Below are 22,131 nucleotides of genomic sequence, written 5' to 3' on the forward strand. Positions count from 1 at the left end.
TTCAGTTAAATGTACTCACTCCGACACGACCAAATTCACAGGCGAGGTCCAACGGTGTTTTCCCAGCTGAGTCTGAGATACACGGGTTGGATTGGTGTTGTAGCAACATCTCCGACTGTAACCCACACACACACACACACACACACACACACACACACACACACACACACACACACAAATCTTACTGACGCTTCTGAATTTCCTAGCTTGGACCAACCACAAATCATGCAAGCATCCTCAGGCACACGTAACACACCTCACAAAACACACACACACACACACACACACACACACACACACACAGATACTATACACACTAAAACACACACAAAAACAGTTACCCCGTCATAGTGTCCGTGCTGAGCTGATAGGTGGAGAGGGATCTGTCCTTCATCTGACTGTCCGTTGACTGACGAGCCTGCCTTCAGCAGCATTTTCATTGGTTCAGTCTTCCCCTGCCATGCAGCGTAATGCAGAGGACGCATCCCTACACAAAACACACACACACACACACACACATACACAAACACATACAAAAACACACACAAAGTTGACAGCACAATAAAACACAGACCCCACAAGGACATGCACACATACATACAAGAACATGAGAACATAAAGACACATGAATGCATGCAAATACACACATTCTGTTAGTGTTGTTTCTATAGACAGACCAGTTGGTCAGTGGCCATCCAGCAGGTGAAAATACCTTTTACAGTAGCATCACTAAACTCAATTAGTAAAGTCAGAACCAATCAAACCCAACACAAAAGTGTTGCTGCTAATATTATGCTGCCAATGTATATACTAGACTGATAATCATTAACTAGTTGTTTGTCATTGGCATAGAAATAAAATAGAAGTAGAATAGAAGTAGAAGGGACATTCCCATTCAAATCGACATCGGATGGTCAGCGGCTGGCATTTTTATGTGTACCGTTGCCAATGTTATCGTTGTAGCGGGCTAACTTCCCTGTAAACTAAACCGACTTATGGCAAGTCGCGGACTCACTGAGGTGAAGTTTTGCAGTTTTGACTAAAACGAACAGTGGAACAGTAACGCTACAAAGGGTAGAGAGCCAGCAAACTGAATATCTTTTGGCGCCATGGGCCCTGGGAATCTATAGACCAAATGATGGATGGATTATTCAAGAAAACAATCAGTAGGTCAATTAATAATGACAGTTGTAATTTGAGGCCTAATTTCTGTTATACCGGTTTCACTGTAGTAACAGATTTAGGCACAGTTTCTCAGCGTCCCTCCTGGAAATGCAATCATACTGTTGTTGACATGTTTGTGACCTTTTGTGACCGTTGGAGAATTGTTTGTGCAAGCGTCGTTCTCATGGGACGTAGCAGACAAACTGCTTTCAGACAAAAGGGCAAAAGAAGAAATCCCCTTTAAGTGGCTGAACCACACTTCAAAGAACCATGCAGGGAACTGGACATTGCAAGCCATGCAAGAAATGCAAGATGATGCAAAGTCCAGCTGCGCACAGCACAAAAATCCACCTTGCAATCATTACTAGTGCCTCTAACCAGAAGACATTAAACACCACTTTGTATTAGTGGTTGCAAGGACCAGTGAGCATGTTTCTCATGGCAGCAACCCAAGACCCTCAGTCTTAATACCAGCGATGAGCCACATCGTCAAGCTGAATAAAGAGGCCCTCCAGGCCTTGGCTGCCATGAGGGAGCCCTGACTCAGAAGTGAGGTGCTGGCAGGATAAAGAGACACAGCGGCTGTAGGAGTTATGAAGAGATGTGATGGAAAATGACTCTCAGGCAGCCTTTAAAGATCTTCTAGACAGTGTGCAAAGACAAGAGAGGACTTCATTCAGACTATGCAGGCAAAGAGAGACTTGTTTGAAGATGGGGGGGACTCAGGAATCTTTTGACGAAATCGACATTGCCTGAACTGCTATGATCGTGAGCAGATCATAAAACAGTGGACCATGAGGATAATATCATGGTCGCAACCAAATTAGTTTAATGATTTTGGAAATACCCGGAACTGTGTTCCCAAAAGTGTCCTGGCAGAGTTGCTCAACACAGAGTTGCTTGCCCCCTTTTCTGTTTATAATTTATTTTTGGACAGGATATCAAGCCCAGAAGCTCAGGCCTGCAGGATATCCAGGTCAGTGACCTTCAGTTGGCATCTTTGGACAAAAACATCTGGTCGACGGACGTGACGTCTGAAAAAGGATCAGAAAGTTCCCCTTGTCCCATCTGAGTGAGGGATGAATCTCAAACCTGCAATAACAGATTTCTTGGCATCTTGGGGGCAGCGGAAACAACATATTTTAGATGATATGGAGAACTAGTTTGCAAATATTGACATGTTGCAGCTATAAAGGAGTGTGTGTGTAGCTGATTGGTTAGTTCTTGTCACATGACCCGTTGTGTGTTTGCTGCAATTGAAAAAATTGCGATTTTTCAATCACGATGTGCCGCGGACGCTCCCGTAAAAACAGGCACGTCGGAACGAATGTGCACCACCATGACGTTGCTTTTAGTTTTGAGTGCACTTTGTTGCACGTCTTCATTTAAAATAACTAATTTGTACGCACAATATTTTAATGGCCCCATACACATCCAGCAGACACAGAGCAACATTAGCATTCTGTCCTTTTTGCTTTACTTGGGTCTCCATCAACTCCTGAGGAAAATATCTGGCTTGAGTCAAGATTTCCAGTTCTCACCATGAGCTAGGTGGACACCGGAGGAATGATTTTGGGTTTCCTTACCACCTCCATGGAAAGAGTTGAGGAGGTGGGACCATAGACTTTACTTTCACTCTCAGAAGTGGACGTAGTCGTTGTGACGTCACCCAGTGGATGGTGGACTGACATTTTAAGGCCTCAAGTTCGGCATTTTGGCCATCGCCATTTTTTTCTGGGCCATCGCCAATCTTATTTTTTTTGCAACCAGTGAACAAAAGTGATCATATATACATACGTATATGGCTCTGTTAGCGACTTGTCAATCACAGTAAGACTGCCCTAAAGCATAGCCTGCTTTATGGTATATTTTACTCTAAATGGACCATAATTTACTAAATGAACATCATGCTGTATTGAAGAAGACTTGAAACTAGCGATTGAGACCATAAACTCATGTTTACGATGTTTACTGAGGTAATAAATTAAGTGAGAAGTAGAGTCATTTTTTCTTAGACTTCTATACAATCGGAACATGCAACACCTGATGGCCTGCGGAGAGAATGCAAGCTCAAGACACCTCCACATTGGCTTCACTTTTCAAAACCGGAGGGTGCTGCCTGAGTGGGACCACCTGGTAAGGATGCCTGCCAGTTACTTCTATTTAGAGCCATACTGGGGATGACTGAGCTGACTGGGAGTGTGGAGACAGTAGGCCTACATCCTGGAGGGATTATATCTCCCATCTGCCCTGAGATTTCTTCGTCTTTTTCTTCTGGAATCTGCCAATATGAGACGGAGATATTTGCTGCTCTGCTTCCCCTTGGCTCCCAGTCCTGCAGCCATGAAGCTCTTCTATCGTCTATTGTTTGCTGTGCACACAAATCTGTCATCTCTCATAAATAGCGTATACTACACAGAGAGAATGTTTATTGCATTTCAAACAAGCTCACCTTTTATTACAAAAGATGGTATTATCGGTCACGCAGGGAAAGCCAGAAATATTATTGTTTTCCTGTTTTTTTGTGATTGTTTTCTGGCCATCTGTGTGTGTGTTTTTTGTACCTGTTTCATGGTAACATAGCGACTTGTGAGGACACTTACATCTGTGTGTATTCTTACCTTTATGGTCTTTAATATCAACTGCTGCCTGGGCCTCCAGCAGCAGAGAGATCAGCTCCTTGTTACCACTCAGAGCGGCATGGTGCAGCGGTGCCAACCTTCACACAGACACAGATTATGTTTAAAAATACACATATTCACATACGTAGTGTGAAACCAGAGCATAACTGAAATAATCTTCAGCGTAGTGCAGCTCCGCCCCTCAGCTCTGTCTGAGCGACGGGAGGGGGCAAATGACCTACTTCCATTAATAAGCAATCTCTCTACCCCGGAGCCAAGTGTACACACAACGCATCCCTGTGTGTGTGTGTGTGTATGTGTGTGTGTGTGTGTGTGTGTGTGTGTGTCTAATGGATCCCTGGTGAATATAAGGGCCAGGCCCTGGAGTCAAATCAACGAATCATCAGTCATTACACAAGGAGTTGAGTCCAATTATCCGATTCCAATCAACATAATAAAAAGATCTTTGTTATCTGATGGTGCCGAATGGAACACAATCGCAAACCAAGCATGTGCACATAAAAAGCTTCACCACTCACCAGTCTAAATATAGCCCAAATCCATAGCTGTACATTCAGAGTTGATAAGGGAACATTTCTGAGCAAATTGAGAGCCGAAAAATTTTGGTAATTACAGCCTTCAGCTGGATATACGTTTCAAAGATAGATTTAAGATGAGCGTAATGTGTGAAATGCGTGTATGGCTGATAGAGTATATTGATCTCAGAAGGAGATTATGTCCGTTTGGCTTGCCTTCATCAGTCGGATGATCAACTGATGATCAGCTACAGAATAAAGTCTCAGAGACTTGAAGGAGTTTTGATGTTACGTGGTCGTGGAGTGAACAGGTACAGCACATCAGCAAGGGGAAACGTTAAAGCACTGCAGGTCAGCACAAACCACATCATCAAAGGGTGTTAAAGGACCAGAGTGATGGATTTTGTGGCATCTAGCGGTGAGGTTGGCTCACACTTCCTTTTCCAAGTGTGTCAGAGAGCCAAGGTAGACTTCAGGTAACATAAAAACGTGAAAGGTCCTCTCTAGAACCAGTGTGGTTTTGTCCTGTCTGGGCTACTTCTACAGCCCAGAATGAACTACTACAACATGGTGGACTCTGTGAACAGGATCCGCTCTATGTAGATATGAAGGGCTCGTTCTAAGCTAATGAAAACACAACTCTTCCTTGCATGTGCTTGGTCAATAAAGCTGATTGTGACTATACACTAAAGAAAACATAAAATTAATATTATATTCCATCCTGCAAATAGATCCCCCGAATCCTACACACTGGTCCTTTATGTTACACTTCATGTTGATATGGGGAACTTGTAAAGTCAAATATTCACTCTTTTAACTCTGCTTTTTGTCTCTACCAACTCCTGGGGGAAGGATCTAGCTACCAGCTAGTTGCTAACTTTTTTTGTTATTTTTTTTATTTCAAGCTTTAAACTGCCTGCTGCTATGAGAGCTTTGAGAGTGATCCAAAACAGTAAAGATGCGGACTGACAGCTAAACAATGAGCTGAAACTCAGTATAAAGCTCTGCAAAGAGCCAAGAGGAGCAGCAGTTTTGGGTGATAATTCTCTGTCGGTTCATCAATACGAGCGACCCCTTTCACGGTGTTTTCACATTGTCATTTAGTCCATTCTATCAAAATATTGATTATATGTACATTTTGTAAACCCGTGGGGGGGTCTGACCTCCAAGTTAGGAACCACTGTCCTAAATTGTGAGCGCTGCAGGAATGAGTCCGAAAAAAACGGAAATTAGGTTTTTTGAGCATTTTTTACATTTCCGGTTCCATTGTCTCAAAGTCTGTGTTTTATGTTCGATGGGTTTTTCGTTCGATGCCTGAAATAAGGTCTGTCTCTAACACAAGTTTAAGAGATTTTTGAAGTTTTGTTATTAGATCCAAAATACACTTTTATGTGGCGGTTGCTCACAGTGGCTAAATGAGACTACTAAACGCCATCACGCCGTCTAGTCTGCAAAAATGTCCGCCTTCACAGCTGGCGAAGCATGTATGATCACGCTCATGTTCCCGTGATGTAGTTCTTTTATAGCCCCACGTTGGCTTTTACTTCTGCTGATTGGCTTCAAGAATAACGATCTTGCTGAACAAAACGTGTAAGTATTATAAACGTTTGTTTGCCACAGAGGATATTTCCCCGAAATAATCCAACAAAACCCTGTTGTCCCACAACACCATAACTTATTTTGATATATATTTTGATATGTCAATATCTTGAATCTGAAACCTGAATTAAGGCAAACCTAATGTGATATTAATTAAACTCCTAAAGCTACAATACACTGTAAACTCATGAAACATGTAAAGGTGTGATAGGATGTCCAGAGGACAGAAAGAAAGCAAAGAAACTAGGAAACAATGAGGGAAAGAAGGTAAAAAGAATCAGGGAAAAACAGAAGACGAGTGAAGTGAACCTTAAAAAACGATGATGGCAATGTGGAATATTAGCAAGGAGAACATGAATCAGAGGAGCTGTAGTCCCTCACCCGTCTGCATCCTGGATGTTGACGTTCACCCGCTTTGCTGCTCCGAGGAGCTCTGAAACCGAGAAGAGAGACGCAGAGACTGAGAGAGCAAAGAAAGGGAGAAACAAACTCATGACAGAAACAGTCACCATTTAAATCTATTCAGAATCCAGTGATTATTCTCTCTCCTTGTATTATTACATATTATAATAATTCATTTCCTGCTGGTAGAGTAGACAGCTCCCCGGTTATACCTGTGACAGCTCAAACAACAGCAGCAGAGGTCAAGGAGAAGTGACGAGGATTAAAACATTTTGTTTTTTGAACATATAAATTGGAGGTATATTCACAAATATTAAACATTCTGAAAAGTATGCAGTTAGTGTGTTTCTCAATTGATAATAATTACAATATAGGCTTGTTTCCCGCCGGTGTTACTAATGTTAACAAACCTATTACGTCCCCAAACATGAATAACGTTGATTTAGTTGTTTTTTGGCGTTTATCCTTTTAGTAAAAGACCTGTCAATCAATTTGAGTGAGATAGTGGGTCTTGATCATGAGTTCATTATCATGCACCAGACACATCTTTGTTAAATGATGCATTTCAGTAAAACAAGGTTTGTACAGCAAACAAATTAACTTGAGGGAATCGTATTTTGGGAAATATGCTTGAGATTTAGATTAAAGATTGATTCCACTTTCACTGTCTGTGCGTGAAGTATGTTCTTAGTATGTTTGGGTGTGTGCACATCCTGTCGATGCATACATGTGTGTCTGTGATTATGTGAATGTGCATCAGAAAGATAAAGCAATCAGACAGCAGGAACAATCACACAGGCACAAACACACTCACAAAAACCAACACACACACAACCCTCAGAAAAGGACACAGAAAAAGCGGCTTGTTTGTCTCAACTTTTTTTTTTTTTTTTTTTTTTTTGGTCAAACCCTCATAATCCACGGGCCGTAATCTGTAGCTGTTCGGTAATCTGGGGAAAAGCTTCTCCTTCTCTCTGCAGCTCTATCTGCACTTCATCCCTTCATCCTGCTCTCACACTCTAATTTTCGCTGTAATTTGCTAAAGAGCGCGTGCTGATGATTGGTAGCTGTGCTGTTTTCTGTTTACACTCTGCAGCTGACATCATTCGGCTGCATGTGTTCGTGTGTGTTTGTGCACGTGTAGGTTCCCCCCCATCTATCTTGGATTAAAAATACGAATCACCCCCCCCCCCCCCCCCCCCCCCACAGCAGATGAATCAATGAGTGTAGATATCTGTGTCACCATCACCATCACCATCACAGAGCCACATGACCCCGCCTCCCCAACCACAAATTCACGGCAGCGCCACGACATCCAACACCCACAATTATCACCTCCGGTTTGTTTGTCTTACAGAATGACTCATCGCCCAATTTTCAGAAAACTTGATGGAAGGGCGGAGCTTCGGCCAAGAAGGAACCCATTACATTTTGGAGTGGATACACAAATTATTTTTTGCAACATTGCGGTATAGGGCATGGTCTTCTAGTTCAACTATTATTTTTTTCAAATGAACTTATTTTACTACACGGAGTCTGAATCATGACATCACTTAATAACTCCCCCCTTCTGACCCAAAACCACCTCTGTGATCCCTCTCCAAACTGATTTTCATCTTGAAACGCTCACTTACTTCACACTTTACTTCACACTTTACTTCACACTTTACTTCAATTTGTTTCCTTAAATTATTATTTTTTTTTTTTTTGTATTTCCCTTCTCTGACATGTTTGTTTAAGAGCATTACCATAATGTTTCTCTGATGGTGTCCTTGGAGCAGGGTTCATTTTTTTCTTCTTCTTGTTTTTTTTAAATGATAATTTTAGGCATAACACTGCAACCGAGCCCCTGTTACTATAGTAACCCCTCAATGTGCCATTCTCACAGACTGTCAATCACTTGGCTGGGATTACTATGATATCATTTTGCAGCATTTCCCACAAATTGTAGCCATTTAAGAGTTAATTTGTGGTTTATTTTGACGCAAAATCATCATGATTCAGGTTATTAATTTGAAACCCTTCAGTTTTGGTAGAGTATACAAACGAGCTGGTAGCTGCTGGCAAAGCCACCTTCAGTGTAACAGATCCACAAACCTCAGGAGAGGTGAAGCGGAGGGTTTCTCAAGGGTTCTCATTACCAGAAATGTTCTGAAGTCCAGTTTTCCTCCCCTCTGACTTCCGCCTGTCATCATGCATTTAGAGTTTGAGTGTAACGTGTAGCCTAAAACAAACTCCATCGCTCGCCTTCCAGACGACTGCACACATATGTTCGAGTGACCGCACTCAGGGTCACAATATGCTGATGGTGCAGGAACGACACCACACTTTCATCAAAAGTACACAACGGCAGGTTGATGAGGCAATGCGATGAGAGTAACCGATACGCAGATATGCTGTAATTCTATAATAAAAAACATTTAGAAATCATGTAATAATAGTTTGTATTATTATTATACGTTCAAGAAAATTGTAAGTCTTGTATTATTCTGCATTTTATTGTACATATCAGAAATAATACAATTCTAGGAAAGACAGTGGTCCCTATGGAGTCCCTTTGTATTCATCCCAGCCTCTTTACCTTCCTGCACATCACCGACAACAGTCGGAGAAACATATGGTGACGTTTTGATTTCCTCTGTAACAGCTGGTCTTTGTCTGAACCTGGCAGTTTGAAAATATTTTTAAATCAAAAGATCAAAAGCAAAATATGTAACAATGGCCGCCGCACCTTCTTGTTAGTCACACCCTTCCTCTACATTTTAATCTTTGTGGCTACCCAGATAGGAAGGAAGCAGCACAGTTAATTGTACATTATTTTCGGTGTTGATTAATCTGTTGAATCTTATCATTTTGTCTATAAAATGTGATAAGATTTGTGATTGATGCTGATTTCCCAGAGCCAAAGTAGACACATTATTAACTGCCCCAAACCAAAAAATATTCAGTTTAATAACCTGTGGGACAAAAAAGCAGCTAATACTCACCACTGCATTGTCTTTTGAGTGTTTTGCTTGAAAAGGTGATTTAAATGATTAATTAACTTTTATGCTTACACTATACTGTACTTGTTGGGGATTATAACGGTTGCTTGTGCTGCTGATGAGTCACTGATAACTGAGATTTCCAGCTTTTACTTTGTTTCAGACCGCCTCAGTGTTTTTGATCAATGTGCAACACTTGTTGTTCTGAAGCCAAAAAAAACAAACAAATGAAAAGCTGGTTTACTGTTGGTCTATTACAATACTGTTCAGACACAGTTGTTTACTCGATGTTGTGGGAATACCACTCCTTATTACTTCATGAACTGCTACTGACTGTGCCAAAACGGTCAGCGCTTCCTTGATCTTCAACAGGGGCAGATGCATCTTTTAAATGACTTAGAGTCCATTTCAGTCGCGCACTACAACATTAAAGCGATACAAATATGTTAGGGATGTTCTCAAATCTCTAAGATGAAAAGCTTTATTGGAACTGAGCCAAAGATAAGGAAACCATTACCAATTGGTTAAGAAATACGCCTTTCTTTGGCTTCTAATGTCCTCAACTTTAAAGTGAACCAGAAACTCAACATCGCTCTGTCTGAACTGATTCATTAAAACTTTGATCCACAGAATCAGTGATCCCATTGATTCCAGCAGGACTATAAACTTAACGGATAAGTTTGGTGATAAATGGTTATTATCAACGAACCCCACGAAAAGTCCAGAACCAACAATGCATTGATCATTCTAACAAGTATTGTCTGTGGAGCCAAAGCCTGATAAACTGCATCTTATTCCTCACAGACACAGACGTCAGAAAGTATTTAGAGACGGACGAACACATATTGTCATATATTTCTGCCGTATTTATACCTTATTTTTGCCATATTTTGCCAATATTGCTACTGTGCATTTGTGCTATTTTATATACAGTGTATAAGTATCTAGACTGGAATTGACTGCCATTTTGGGAGGCTACGATGTGCACAAATCTTCTGAAAGCCATCATCTTTTGTACTGTTTTATTTAATTTTTGTTTCTTCGGAAGGCAGAAATACCCGGGGAATCCTGTCATCCTTGAAAAATGAAAATAATAATAAGATTTAAAGACCCCACAAATATTATTTGAAGTTCTGCGCTGTGAAGTTGCAGGTAAGCAGATTTGGATACCCTCAGACAAAACCAGGCTAGCTGTTTCCCACTGTTTCCAGTCTTTATGCTAAGCTGTGCTAACCCACCGTTCCAGCTTGCGATTTATCGTACAAACATGAAGAGTGGAATCGATGTTCTCACCAATGTTACACGATTACTTTAATCAGTTGGAGAAGAAATTACTGTCTGACATGCAGTGACCAAGAAAGACTGTGAAGTGAAGTGGCCTCACACTGTCCCGCCACCACTTCAAATCCTTAAACCCTCCTCCATCAAACTGTGACATTTTGACAGCAAACAATCACTACGGCAACTCCCTCTCACCTGCTGCTCTGAACATCATTACTGTTAATAATTAAATGCAGTCAGGCACATGACTAACACCTGATGAGTCGGGTGTGTCTCCATGCAGGGTGTTTGTGTGTGTGTGTGTGTGTGTGTGTGTGTGTGTGTGTGTGATTCTCCAGCAGAGGAACCCGGCTTCCTGTTTAATTATTCAAACATAAACCTGAATTCAGCAGTCACTCACACACTCACACACACACACACACACACACACACACACACACACACACACACACACACACCCTCTCTGATGCACACACACACCTTCCACAAATCACCCTTGAACCTCTCTCCATCACTTCCTGTCTCTTTACATCCCTGTACTCATATCTCCCTCTTTCCCTCCTTCTGTTCTGCACTCTCACTCTTTTTCGCTCCCATTCTAGCCCTCTTCCTCACCCCTCATGTCCCTCACCCTCCACCCACCTCCCCCTTTCTCTTTGTCAGTGTGCAGTGGACTGAGCACTCAGAGCTGATCTGTTCTGTCATTTGAGGAGAAGCATTTTTCTTTTTCATGGCACTGCTGGAATGTCCAGAGACAAACACACGAGAGGAGACAAGTGGAGGAGAGGAGAATAAAGAACAGAGGAAAGGAGGGGAGAGGAGACAATGATAGAGGTGAGGAGCAGAAACAAGAGGTGGGGAGAGGGAGGAGAAGAGGAGACAAGGATATTGGAGAGGACAGGAGAGTAGAGGAGATAGGAGACAAGGAAATAGGTGAGAATAGGAGACAAGGATAGAGGAGAGGAAACAATAGGTGAGGAGAGGGAGGAGGAGAAGAGACAAGGATATAAAAGAGAAAAGGGGAGGATACAAGGATGGAGGAGAGGAGAGGAAAGGAAACAAGAGGAGGGGAGAGGGGAGGGTAGGAAAGGAGACAAGGATAAAGGAGAGGATGAGATGAGATGTTAAATAAGAAAAACTATAGAGAAAGTAAGGACAAGAGAGGAAAACAGGGGAAGATGTGAAAGGAAATTGGAGGAAAGGAAAAGAGGAGGCAGGAGAGAGTAACCGAGGGAAGAGGAGGCAACAGGAGGGGAGAGAAGAGGAAACAGGAGGAGAGGAGTAGTGAGAAGATAAATTCAGAGCAGAAAATCGAGAGGGGCCTGGTGATGAAATGGGAGAGGAGGAGAGCAGTTTCAAGGCTGTAATTGAAATCTAATTATCACCTCAAGCCCCAGCTGACTCCACGTCACACACACACACACACACACACACACACACACACATGAGCACCACATTTGTGCACACGTCTGCACGTGTACTCGTACGATCATCACATTATTACCACTAACATCTGGCATCTTCACACACCACTAATCCCCCTGTCCCGAGAGCAGTGTAGGACCTCTGTGTACTTCCACCTCTCTCTCTCTCACACACACACACACACACACACACACACACACACACACACACACTAATACACACATCCTCTCTGGTCTGCACACATACACACATTTTTGTGCATTCATGCAGAAACACACACACAAACGGTCAATGGTGGAAAATGGGTGACAAGCATCCTCCTAATTTCTAAATTCATTCTGATGACTGTTCTCACACATGTGCAACGTCATCACGATCACACATGCAACGTCATAGCACAAACACACACACATAAATACACCTATGCATGCAGGAAAAAGACACACACACATACGCACACACAAACATAGTACACCATTTAGGCTAAATGGCATCACATCCGATTTAGCCTGCACTGTCCTGACCTCGTAATGACGGGTGTGCGTGTGTGCGCGCGTGTGTGTGTGTGACAGGAGGATGGAGGGATACTGACTGGCTTTCCCTGGCCGAGGTCTCTGTAGAAGCCGCTGAGCTGTCAGCAAGTCCTCGGTCTTCACGGCCTGAAGCAGCTCCTGGTCCTTCCCCATGTCCCCTCCGTCCCGCCTCGGTCCTCTCGGTCCCGCTCTCTTCCTCTGAGCGCCCCTCTCTCCTCCGCTAATCCGCTGCTACATCCTGCCGCCGCTCCGGGCCTCCCGCTGGAGCTGAGGCGCGGAAGGGTTGATGCTGCCGGGAGTGGGATGCTCCGATTCGGCCAGGAGTCCAGCGCTCTTCCCGCTGTGCCTCCCCCCTGTCCTCGCGGTGCTACCGACCGACCGGACCGACCGGACCGACCGGACCTCGCTCTCTGCAAAAGATGCTCTCCGGCCGCGCAGGAACACACTCAGCGACAGATTCCACTGATTCTATCCGCGTGACGATTTCACCGGGTCTACGTGCGTGCGTGCGTGCGTGCGGTGGAGCTCGAGCGCCCTCCTATATGCTGGGTCAAATCCGCACCCCTTGAAATCTCACGAGCCCTCAATCCTGCAGAATAACACGCACGGGTCGCTGATGTTTAACGTGTGACCGCTGTCGCCGCTGCGATGCTGGACCAGCTCGCGCCAGCTCCAGCGTGCACACACACATACACACGCATTCACAGTCACATATGGCATTACATAAACACGAGCTACTCGTGCGCGCGCCACTCCAGTGGTTGTAATCCCAGTCTGCGTGTTTCCGCGCGCGTGCGGGCGGACAAGTCAGGAGAGGTCGTTTGACATAATAAAATTGTACTCAGTCGCGTGCAAGAGGTGCAATCAGTGCGCGGGACAGTGGGAGGGAGAGTACGGGATCGCGCAGACCCATGAGACACTCAGCACCGTCACTCAGATAGACAAATCTGATCTATAACACTGTCCTTCATGACCTAACTCTGGCAATATTCATTCATATCTTGCACTGTAGCCTATTTTTTATTCTCCCCTTTATTTTTGTTTCATTCAAATTATTCTTTCTTCTAAATCCTTTTTCGTGTGTGTTTTATATTACTTTAATATATTTGTTTTAATTAATCTATGTGTATAATGTAAAGCACTTTTAATTGCTTTATTGTTTTAAAGTGTTACACAAATAAACTGACCTCGCCTCAATATGTGTCACAGTGGTGATGGTTTCACGTCAACATTGTTTAAGGTTAATGAGGCAGGGATAATTCGAGGACAGGAAAAGTGTGGGTATGTGTGTGTGTCCCTGATGCAGGGCTAATTTAGACTAAAGGGGCCACTGGCAGTCAGATTTAGGACAGGAAGTGGAACAGATGACAGAAGACTGTACTCAATCAAACTGTGTGTATGTGCAAGCTTTATATTTGTGTATTGACACATAGCTGTTTAGAATGGCAGTTAGGTTTTCAGTTGAGTCAGTTTCATACAGGGCTGGATTAACCCACTATGGGGGCCCCTCTTCAGCCCCCCCACAGCAACTTACTTTGGTTAAAGTTAAGCAGCAAATAAAAAATATAGCTGTATCCCAATGCCATACAGCTTTTGAGTATAGTGTTTGCACTGTAAAATAAAAGTATACTCAAAAAGTCTGTGTGCATATATGTAGCACTAAAAAAAGGCTTGATTTTAAGGGTGCTGAAATAGAGGAGCTGCAAAAGAAAAGACAGCTCCAGGAAGATCTTGGAAAAGAAAATATCGTTGACTCTTTGTGAGGTTTAATTACATTACAATACATTACAGTCATTTAGCAGACGCTTTTATCCAAAGCGATTTACAATTAGGTTAACGCAACATTGGCAATCAAGAGAACTACTAGTCACCAGAAGTCATAAGTACATTTCCTTTTCCAAACAAGCATCTAAGAGCATGAAGCAGAGCATAATAAGTTTTCTGTATAAGAATGCTGATTTCTGGTGCGCCGACTACAAAAAAGTATACTGTAAAGATATACTTTTTATTCTACGGACTTTGAGTTTACAGCCATACTAGCTGCTCTATGAGGCTGTATATAGGAATAGCGGTGCTTTGAGCTCAGTGCTAATGTCAGCAGGCTAACACAGTGAAAGTATTATCAGGTGTTGATGATGTTTAGCAGGAGTGTTTACCACGGTGAACATCATATTTTATTCTAGGGGAAGTTTGCTGCTTTGCCTGGTCAGTAGTTCAGCCTTGGGTTCACATGCATTATAGTTTGTCAACTTAATATTTTAATTCATTCAACATAAACAACATTTTGCAAAGCGTCACACTTTTGTAGAACTGTCTGTTGTTCCATAGGACTGAAGAAAGTAAGTACACATGTTAACTGAGTTCAAATGCTGAATAGTTTATTGGTTTTAAAACTGCATTATTACATTATCAATGTAAGAACTGAATCAAATGGCTATGTCATGTGAAAAGGGTCGTTACTTTTTTCGAGAAAGTGCATCTTCTGATACCTTCATTCAAACGAGGCCTATATATTTCAGTAATCCTGTTGTTATTGTTTACTAAATACTGAACGAGACATGCATTAGCTGGATTAATTCATTTTAGGATTCATCGATAACTTATCTCAAGAAAATAACCTGTTGCTTTCTCATGGAAATTGGGTATTTGTCCAATTATCCAGAGAAACAGACCTAGTGTTTTCCCAAGATAATGAGATAATTAACCCGTTATGACCAGAAAACAACTCTTTTGTCCTGAGATAACGAGATAATTAATTCCCAATCTCGAGATAACAGGATTAAAAAACAGAATTGCAATCACGGCGGCTCAAGGCTTCTATTCAAAACAGAATAAAAGAAGGGAAAATATTGGACTCTGATTCCTTAGTGGCTAGAAACAAATATCAGTTTGCTAATATTTCAACCATAACATGATGAGCTGTTGCTATGTCAGCTTCTTTTGATGCTTTCCCCCCCATCTTGGCCAACCATCAATCAATGCAGCTTTAAACAGCAGCAGATGTTACAACTGATACATATCATGTCAGCAGTGATGCAGCTGTTACGCAGGATATGCGTGTGGGTATTCATCAAAAAATGATAAAGTGTACCATGGGTATTCTGTAAAACATAATGATAATGTGTGCAAATAAGCCTTCAACACACTTGCAGATCAAAAACTCAAGCTGTGATTGTGATATTTATAAAAAAATAAAAATAACACAAAAACTGAATATTTCTTTAAGTTATAATACAAACAACATCTTGATACAGCGACAGACACTCTCCACACAGGCGTCTATATACAACAAGGGTACGCATGAACATAGTCTTTTTCTTGAGTGCTGAGTCGAGGAAAGGTGCTTATATTTTCTGCTCCATATGAGACCATGAGAGCCCTCCTGCACATCTGCTTCAGGCGCTCCGGACGCTGCTTGCGATAGGGCGATGTCAGCTTACAGGATGAGCTGGTGTAATAAGTGAGCAGAGCGAAAAGTGACGCAAAAGTCTTGTGGCTGCCGCACAGACTGAAGAGCAGGTTGTTCAGCTGGACACGAACACTGGTCGGCCCGTCGTCGCTTTGGTAACTCAGAGTGAAGAAAACATCTGGCTGGCCGCTGTCTCTATAACAACACAGCAGCATGCATTTACAGTCACTTTATGCACACCTAATGTGGTTAATTTTCTTGTATGATGCTTTTTATTGGGCATGCAGTAAAAGGAAAAGGGTACAGAAGGACTATATCTACCATATTCATAAGTTGTGATGAATATAAACACCGCAAGATATAAATACTTCATATATATTTTATGATAAACAAGCTACACTGGGTGAAGTTCATTTTTTATTTATTGATCCTGAACCAAATAAATCCCATTAAGGTTTGAATCCACTTCTGTGAGTGACACCTGTGCAAGAGAACAGCATAAAAAGTTGCAGACAAAAACAACAGATAAAACTAAAACCTTGTAGTGGTAGATTTACCTGATGAGGAAGGTACCCAGCTGTGCCTGTGTGAGTATTTCGTGTGCCTCCTCCATGGTCATCGATCCCCAGTAGTAACCACTGTGTTGGAGCTGCTGGTAGGTGTGTTTCACTAGTTTGTACTCTGCTGCGCTGCTGAATGGACGGAGGTGCGTGGGGAAACTCTCAGCATCAGCTCCAGTGATTGGCTGCAGCAGAGAATTTATTAGAAATAAATTATATAAATAAAGTTATTGCCAACGACAGTCACAGAGGAGGCAGTAACGCAGAGTTAAACAAATGTTTACGAGTTGAGTCTAAGTCATCCTTCCAAACTTTATATATATATCTATAAAATGTATTCTTAAAAATATCTTTAGAGATGCTATTGTGTATGAATACAAATAATGCTAACAACAGTAATGCTCTGCAGTGTTTTAGACGCTTTGTCATAGAAACTTGCAGATTATGTGTCCTGTGTTCAGTAAAAAAAAGAGGCAGAAAATGTTTCTATGCCAACAGTCAAAGTCCAAAGGTAAACTCAGATATTTGACTTCTCCAAATTGAGCTTCAAAACAGTGACGCAGTGATAGCCACAGATTGTGTGTGTGTGTTGGAACCCATACAGAAGCTCCATTCATGTAAAAAACAATGCATAATAACAAATTAATACTATTAATTATTGTTTGTGTATCAAACAAAAACCAACAACTGCTCAGCACAAACATGTGAAGTGTCACTGATAAAAAGACAATCTCATAACAATGTTTTTAAAATAGTGTTAAATATATATGAAGGGGTTAATATTAGCTCCACCGTTACCAGCTGCAACATCAAAGTCATGCTTACACATTAGCGCATCACTCATTCCATTCTGCATAAAAAGTACTTTTACTTTTGGTACTTTCAGTATATTTTGAAGCCTATATACTGATGTACTTTTACTTCAGTAAAATTGGGAATGCAGAGTATTATATACACTGTTGCATATTTAGGTTTACTTTTAGTAAAAGATCTGAGTGTTTCTTCAACCAATGGATGTAAAATTCAAGAAAGAAATCCTGGTGTTTGATTTCGGACTTTGTTTCGCTCTAGCCATCTGTGCACTGTTTAAAAAAACAAATCTTCCAAAACAATAAAATCCACAAACCGACCAGGCTCCAGGTTTCAGGTTCTTCATGTAAGTTCAGTTTTTTCCAGTGCAGTAAATCTAGCTGACTCTCTGTGGGCTCTTGGGTCTCTGGTTGAACTCTCTCTGGGCTCTGGACTCGTTCTGGTCCTGCAGGTTCTTCGGGGGGTTGACTTCGGTTCTGCGTCTCCGCTGCGCCGTTCTGTTTTTTGCTCGGTACTACTGTTCTATCAAGATTGTCTCTGACCATCCTACAAAGGAGAATCCTCCTCTTGACCACCTGTTCCGCCAGTTCCTCCACTTTTCTCTGGCAGATCCTCCATCACTGATCCCTTTCTGGTCGGTCATCTGCTGCTCAGTCCTCTTTCAGACTCCATGCTGCTTTAAACAACAGCTTGAGAATTGAATCAAGATTCATCAACTTCATCACAAACTTCTGGAGGGGAGCAGATGTAGGATCTGTTCAACCATCTGTCCTTGACTGAAGAACGTGATTAGCTGAAATACAAAAAGGTGAACAATGAGTCAAAATGTTTTATTCCACTGAACTTCATTTCACCTTAATCATCACAATAGAGTTGCCTAATGGTCTTTTTGGCCACTAGGGGGCAGCAGAAACCAGTTGTGAACACAACATTGACATATACACAGTTGCTTATTTACACATCCAGCAATTACAGAGCAACATTATCCGTCATTTGTGTTTAGGGCTGCGACTAAAGATGATTCTCACTGAGGATTAAGCTCGTTCGGTCTATAAAATGTCACAAAGTGAGGATCAGTGTTTCCTGAATACCAAGATGACGTCCTCAAATGTCTTGTTTTGTCCACAACTCAAAGATATTCAGTTTACTGTCCCAGAGCAGGTCAATAAGTCAGAAAATACTCACTTTGAATAATTTCAGTTGTAGTTGATTTAGAACTTCTGTTTGAGTGAAAACAAAAGAATTGTTGTCAGAGTTTACCAGTCGGAAGTTTGCGAAAGCTGAGAAAGGAATGTAATACTCAAAATAGTTGCTGATTAATGTAATAGTTAATATATAGTTGATCAATCGTTGCAACTCTATTAGTGTTTCTGGCCACCTGAAGAAATTAAGTTTCTACACCAACTACTCAGGAAAATATCTGTGTCTTTAGCGGCTAAAAGCTCCACTATGTTCAACGTTAACTTTGTCTCTAAGTGTTTTGTGGGTTTTTAAAGTTGTGGGCCCGGACAGCTTAACTATGAGCTCACTATAAATCTCTGTAAAGCTGAGGGGAGCTGCAGATTCAGTTGATTACTCTCTGAAGGTTCATCACAATGAGCGACCTCTTTCCCAATGTTTTCCCATTTTTATCATTCAATTCATCGTTACTATAAAAATATCACTTTAAGGCTCTTTAACCTTACTGCATAATGGACAAATACAATCCAGTCTGTGTGTGTGTGTGTGTGTGTGTGTGTGTGTGTGTGAGAATCAGGTTATGTGACTGACAATAAACCACATGTTTTTGTATCATTAATCACTGAGAAGGGCGGCTGTAACATAATGCATGACAGCAGAAACACTTTCGCTTTTGCAGTCAAGCGAGACAATGAAAGAAAAGAAATGAATGTCGCACGACAAGATCGTTTGTGTAAGCAAGCTGGAATGCAAATACTCTTTAGTTGTCACTAAAAGTAACTAAAGTTTATTTATAAAGCTTATTTCCAGTGCAAAGTAACAAAGTGCCTCGAATTAAAAGATGAAATTACAAAAACGTAACAACAAGTAGGTCTTAATAATACTTAAACTTAAGTATATAAGGATATAAGTATAGTTTGCTGTCTCTTGTTTTTGCTTATGTTTTAAAGCAACTTTTGTTTAGAGACGTGCTGTTTAAATAAAGTTAAAAGTTCAATATATTACTTGTTACTTCGACTATCGGGCTTTACAAGAAGATGGAACGCTTCCAACACATTTTTTTTTCTTGCTCCCAGTAAAGCACACAACGCTAAAAATCTGTGCAATATAAATACAGTGTGAAATACAAAAAGTATTCTGTCTGTATACACAATATTTGAGTTAATATTGAGGATTTTTTACTTAGTTAATATTCTTTACTGTTTTATTACTTATTTATAATGCTTTGTGTTTTGTTTTACTATGTCTCTTGTTTGCACTGTCCACTATGCTGCTGTAATCCTGTACATTTCCCCACTGCGGGACTAATAAAGGATTATCTTATTTTATCTTATCTTATCTCATGTTATATTATGTTTCTTATGATACTTAACGTCTGCTTTTGCTTTACCTCTTTGCTCAAATGATGAAAAATGCACATAAATATCTCACAGAGTTGCAATCTTTCTGCTTCACCAAATATTTCAATCTCAGATCAAATCCTCTAAACTTGATTGCTCGTCTATTTGTGAGGAGGAAGTCTCCACCAAACTGTTATCAGTTTACAGTAAATCGTGTAACTCCAGGATCCTGTTTTTCTCAGCTCACAACATCACAAAGTGTCTGCGCTCCACTTTGTAATAAAACAAAGACTACGAAGATTCACTTTCAGTTTGAAGGTTTACACGTTGGATGAATAGTGTATAGCCTCCGTTTTTTAAGCAGTGCCACAGTACATGGACACGGCTTTGACCCGTCGACCCTAAGTGGATGTTAAAACCCAGAAAATGAAAGCTGAATGTACTTTAACTTCATAGTAAGTGTTTCATATAAGACCCAATGCAGTTCAGAAACATCACCAAAAGTTCAGAACAGAAAAGTAGGTCATAGAAGAAGTGCTAAAAAACAAATTGTATCTACTATAAGTAATATTTTCTGTTATTTGGAACCTTAGGGAATGAGGTGACATGACATGGTAGTTACTTACATGGGTATCAGTGTTTAATCTAAAAAATAGGCTCTCCCAGTCTTATCAACTCCTTTTATAATATAAATAAATGTAATTCCGTTAGGCGTGGACAATTACATTTTTGTATTGCTTTATAACATTCCGCTGCAAGCCCAATTAAAGTTCTAAACAGTAAGAGCGTCCAAAACAGATTAATTTGTGTGTTTCTGCATGATCGTTTTGTAGCATTTTCAGTTCAGATGAATGAAGGAGTAACATGTGTCATTGCTGCCACACACAACTCCCGTACCAGCTCTTAGTTAAATATGCATTAATGATACACAGACTTCACTTACTTGCAACAACTTGACTGTCAAGAAGAGTCTTGGAGAGTCCGATCAGCAGAGAGCTCCTGTCAGCTTGTTCCCCGCCGGAGGTCGCAGCTCTTCGTGACAAGAAACATTCCTACTTTCGGTTCAGGTTCGTATAGTACCGGGAGGCGGTGCCGCACTATCAAACAGTCATAAATTCTATAACATACATGTTGACTCAAGTTCTCCAATGACGGATTAATTGATAGATGCGCACACGCGAGCACGCGCACACACACACAAAACACGCGCTTGTTCAGGTGCTCTGTTACTTTTGCTTTCAGTTTAGACCAGCCGATTCTTTTAAATCACGTGATTGCCAGCAGCGCGCGTGTGTTTTTAGCGTACATACGTGTGTGTGTGTGTGTGTGTGTGTGTGTGTGTGTGTGTGTGTGTGTGTCTTTGTGCGTGCGTGTGTGTGTAAATGTCGCGTGTAGACCGTTTACATGACCTTCAAAATGCAGAATTACAGGTAGGTCTGAATGCAAAATGCATTGAAGGGGTTTTCATGCGTTTAACTTAAATGCAAATAATCTTTTTGGATCCGGATTTCGAACAATACAAACTCCTTCCTGTCAAAATCAATGTGAAACCCTAAATGATGGGAACTTGTTGAGCATATCAAACATTGATTATCATCAATATCTAGTCTCATTATAATATAAATGCTCTCTGCTTCTTCTTTTTCTTAATAAAGTGGTGAAACGCTGCACACTTAAAACTAAACAAACATATATTTATACGTCATTTATATGCTATGAAGATTATTCATAAACGACTAAATGCAAAAACACATTACACATTACGACATTACTGGATTTGTATGCAGTTTTCACTTTTAAATGCAAAAACGCTTTTTTGCTCTAAAGAAAGAATATAAAAAAGGTGCAGAGAAACACACACACACACACACACACACACACACACACACACACACACACACACCCGAATGTAACACAAAAGATAAGAACTTCTCTACGAGCTCAGACATGATCTTGGTTGCATTCAGAACATTTTCAATCTAAAAATTTTAAAACATTTGTAATTTGTAATGCTTGCAGACGCTCTCAACCCCTGGAGGGGGAGCATTCTCCCTCAGAACCTGCATAAAGAAAATGTAATCTTAGATATGCCCTTTGTTGAGGCAGATGGACACCTTGTGGGGAAACAATGTAACTGCACACACTCTGATGCCATGGTAACTAGTGTGACTTCTCTTAACAAAGTACATTTCAAGTTACACAGAGGAAACGTCACATGGTTTCCTTCCATTTCTTGACATCTTTATTAATCATTCGTGAGTATAAACGTCACTGTAAGAGGCCGATGT

At 41.2% G+C, this 22,131-nt stretch overlaps 2 protein-coding genes across 6 annotated transcripts in view; both read right to left on the bottom strand.

Moving 5' to 3' along the window:
• The window catches only part of si:dkeyp-9d4.3 (caskin-1), a 32,652-nt gene extending 19,395 nt beyond the window's left edge, over nucleotides 1-13,257 (bottom strand). For all 4 annotated transcript variants that reach the window (XM_068727092.1, XM_068727090.1, XM_068727091.1 and 1 more), the window contains exons 1-5: nucleotides 12,605-13,257; nucleotides 6,302-6,353; nucleotides 3,786-3,883; nucleotides 342-487; nucleotides 20-115 (exon numbers count right to left, since the gene is read on the bottom strand). In XM_068727092.1, coding sequence (XP_068583193.1) covers nucleotides 20-115; nucleotides 342-487; nucleotides 3,786-3,883; nucleotides 6,302-6,353; nucleotides 12,605-12,698 — 486 coding nt within the window. In that variant the 5' untranslated portion in view covers nucleotides 12,699-13,257. The remainder of the gene's footprint in view (nucleotides 1-19; nucleotides 116-341; nucleotides 488-3,785; nucleotides 3,884-6,301; nucleotides 6,354-12,604) is intronic.
• A 1,645-nt stretch (nucleotides 13,258-14,902) lies between these two features.
• LOC137885327 (suppressor of cytokine signaling 1-like) lies at nucleotides 14,903-21,060 on the bottom strand. 2 transcript variants are annotated; one of them, XM_068727549.1, is made up of 5 exons: nucleotides 20,787-21,060; nucleotides 18,510-18,544; nucleotides 17,645-18,117; nucleotides 16,512-16,699; nucleotides 14,903-16,149 (listed from the first exon to the last, which is right to left on the bottom strand). In XM_068727549.1, exons 3-5 carry the CDS (start codon nucleotides 17,867-17,869, stop codon nucleotides 15,825-15,827), a joined length of 738 nt encoding a protein of 245 aa, XP_068583650.1. In that variant the 5' UTR covers nucleotides 17,870-18,117; nucleotides 18,510-18,544; nucleotides 20,787-21,060; the 3' UTR covers nucleotides 14,903-15,824. The 2 variants fall into 2 exon arrangements, with proteins under 2 accessions (XP_068583650.1, XP_068583649.1); XM_068727548.1 differs by lacking the exon at nucleotides 18,510-18,544.
• Nucleotides 21,061-22,131: the final 1,071 nt, after the last annotated feature.

This window comes from Cebidichthys violaceus, unplaced genomic scaffold (assembly GCF_023349555.1).
Source record: "Cebidichthys violaceus isolate CVI_PGR_0920_01 unplaced genomic scaffold, fCebVio1.0.p SCAF_4, whole genome shotgun sequence".
In the NCBI taxonomy this organism is placed as follows: domain Eukaryota; kingdom Metazoa; phylum Chordata; class Actinopteri; order Perciformes; family Stichaeidae; genus Cebidichthys; species Cebidichthys violaceus.

Coding starts and splice junctions, on each gene's coding strand:
- LOC137885327 (XM_068727548.1), bottom strand. CDS start 17,869: ATGGTCAGAGACAATCTTGATAGAACAGTAGTACCGAGCAAAAAACAG. Junction 16,700..17,644: donor AACCTGAAACCTGGAGCCTG/GTCGGTTTGTGG, acceptor TCTCTGCTGCAG/CCAATCACTGGAGCTGATGC. Junction 16,150..16,511: donor CTGGGTACCTTCCTCATCAG/GTAAATCTACCA, acceptor GTGTTGTTATAG/AGACAGCGGCCAGCCAGATG.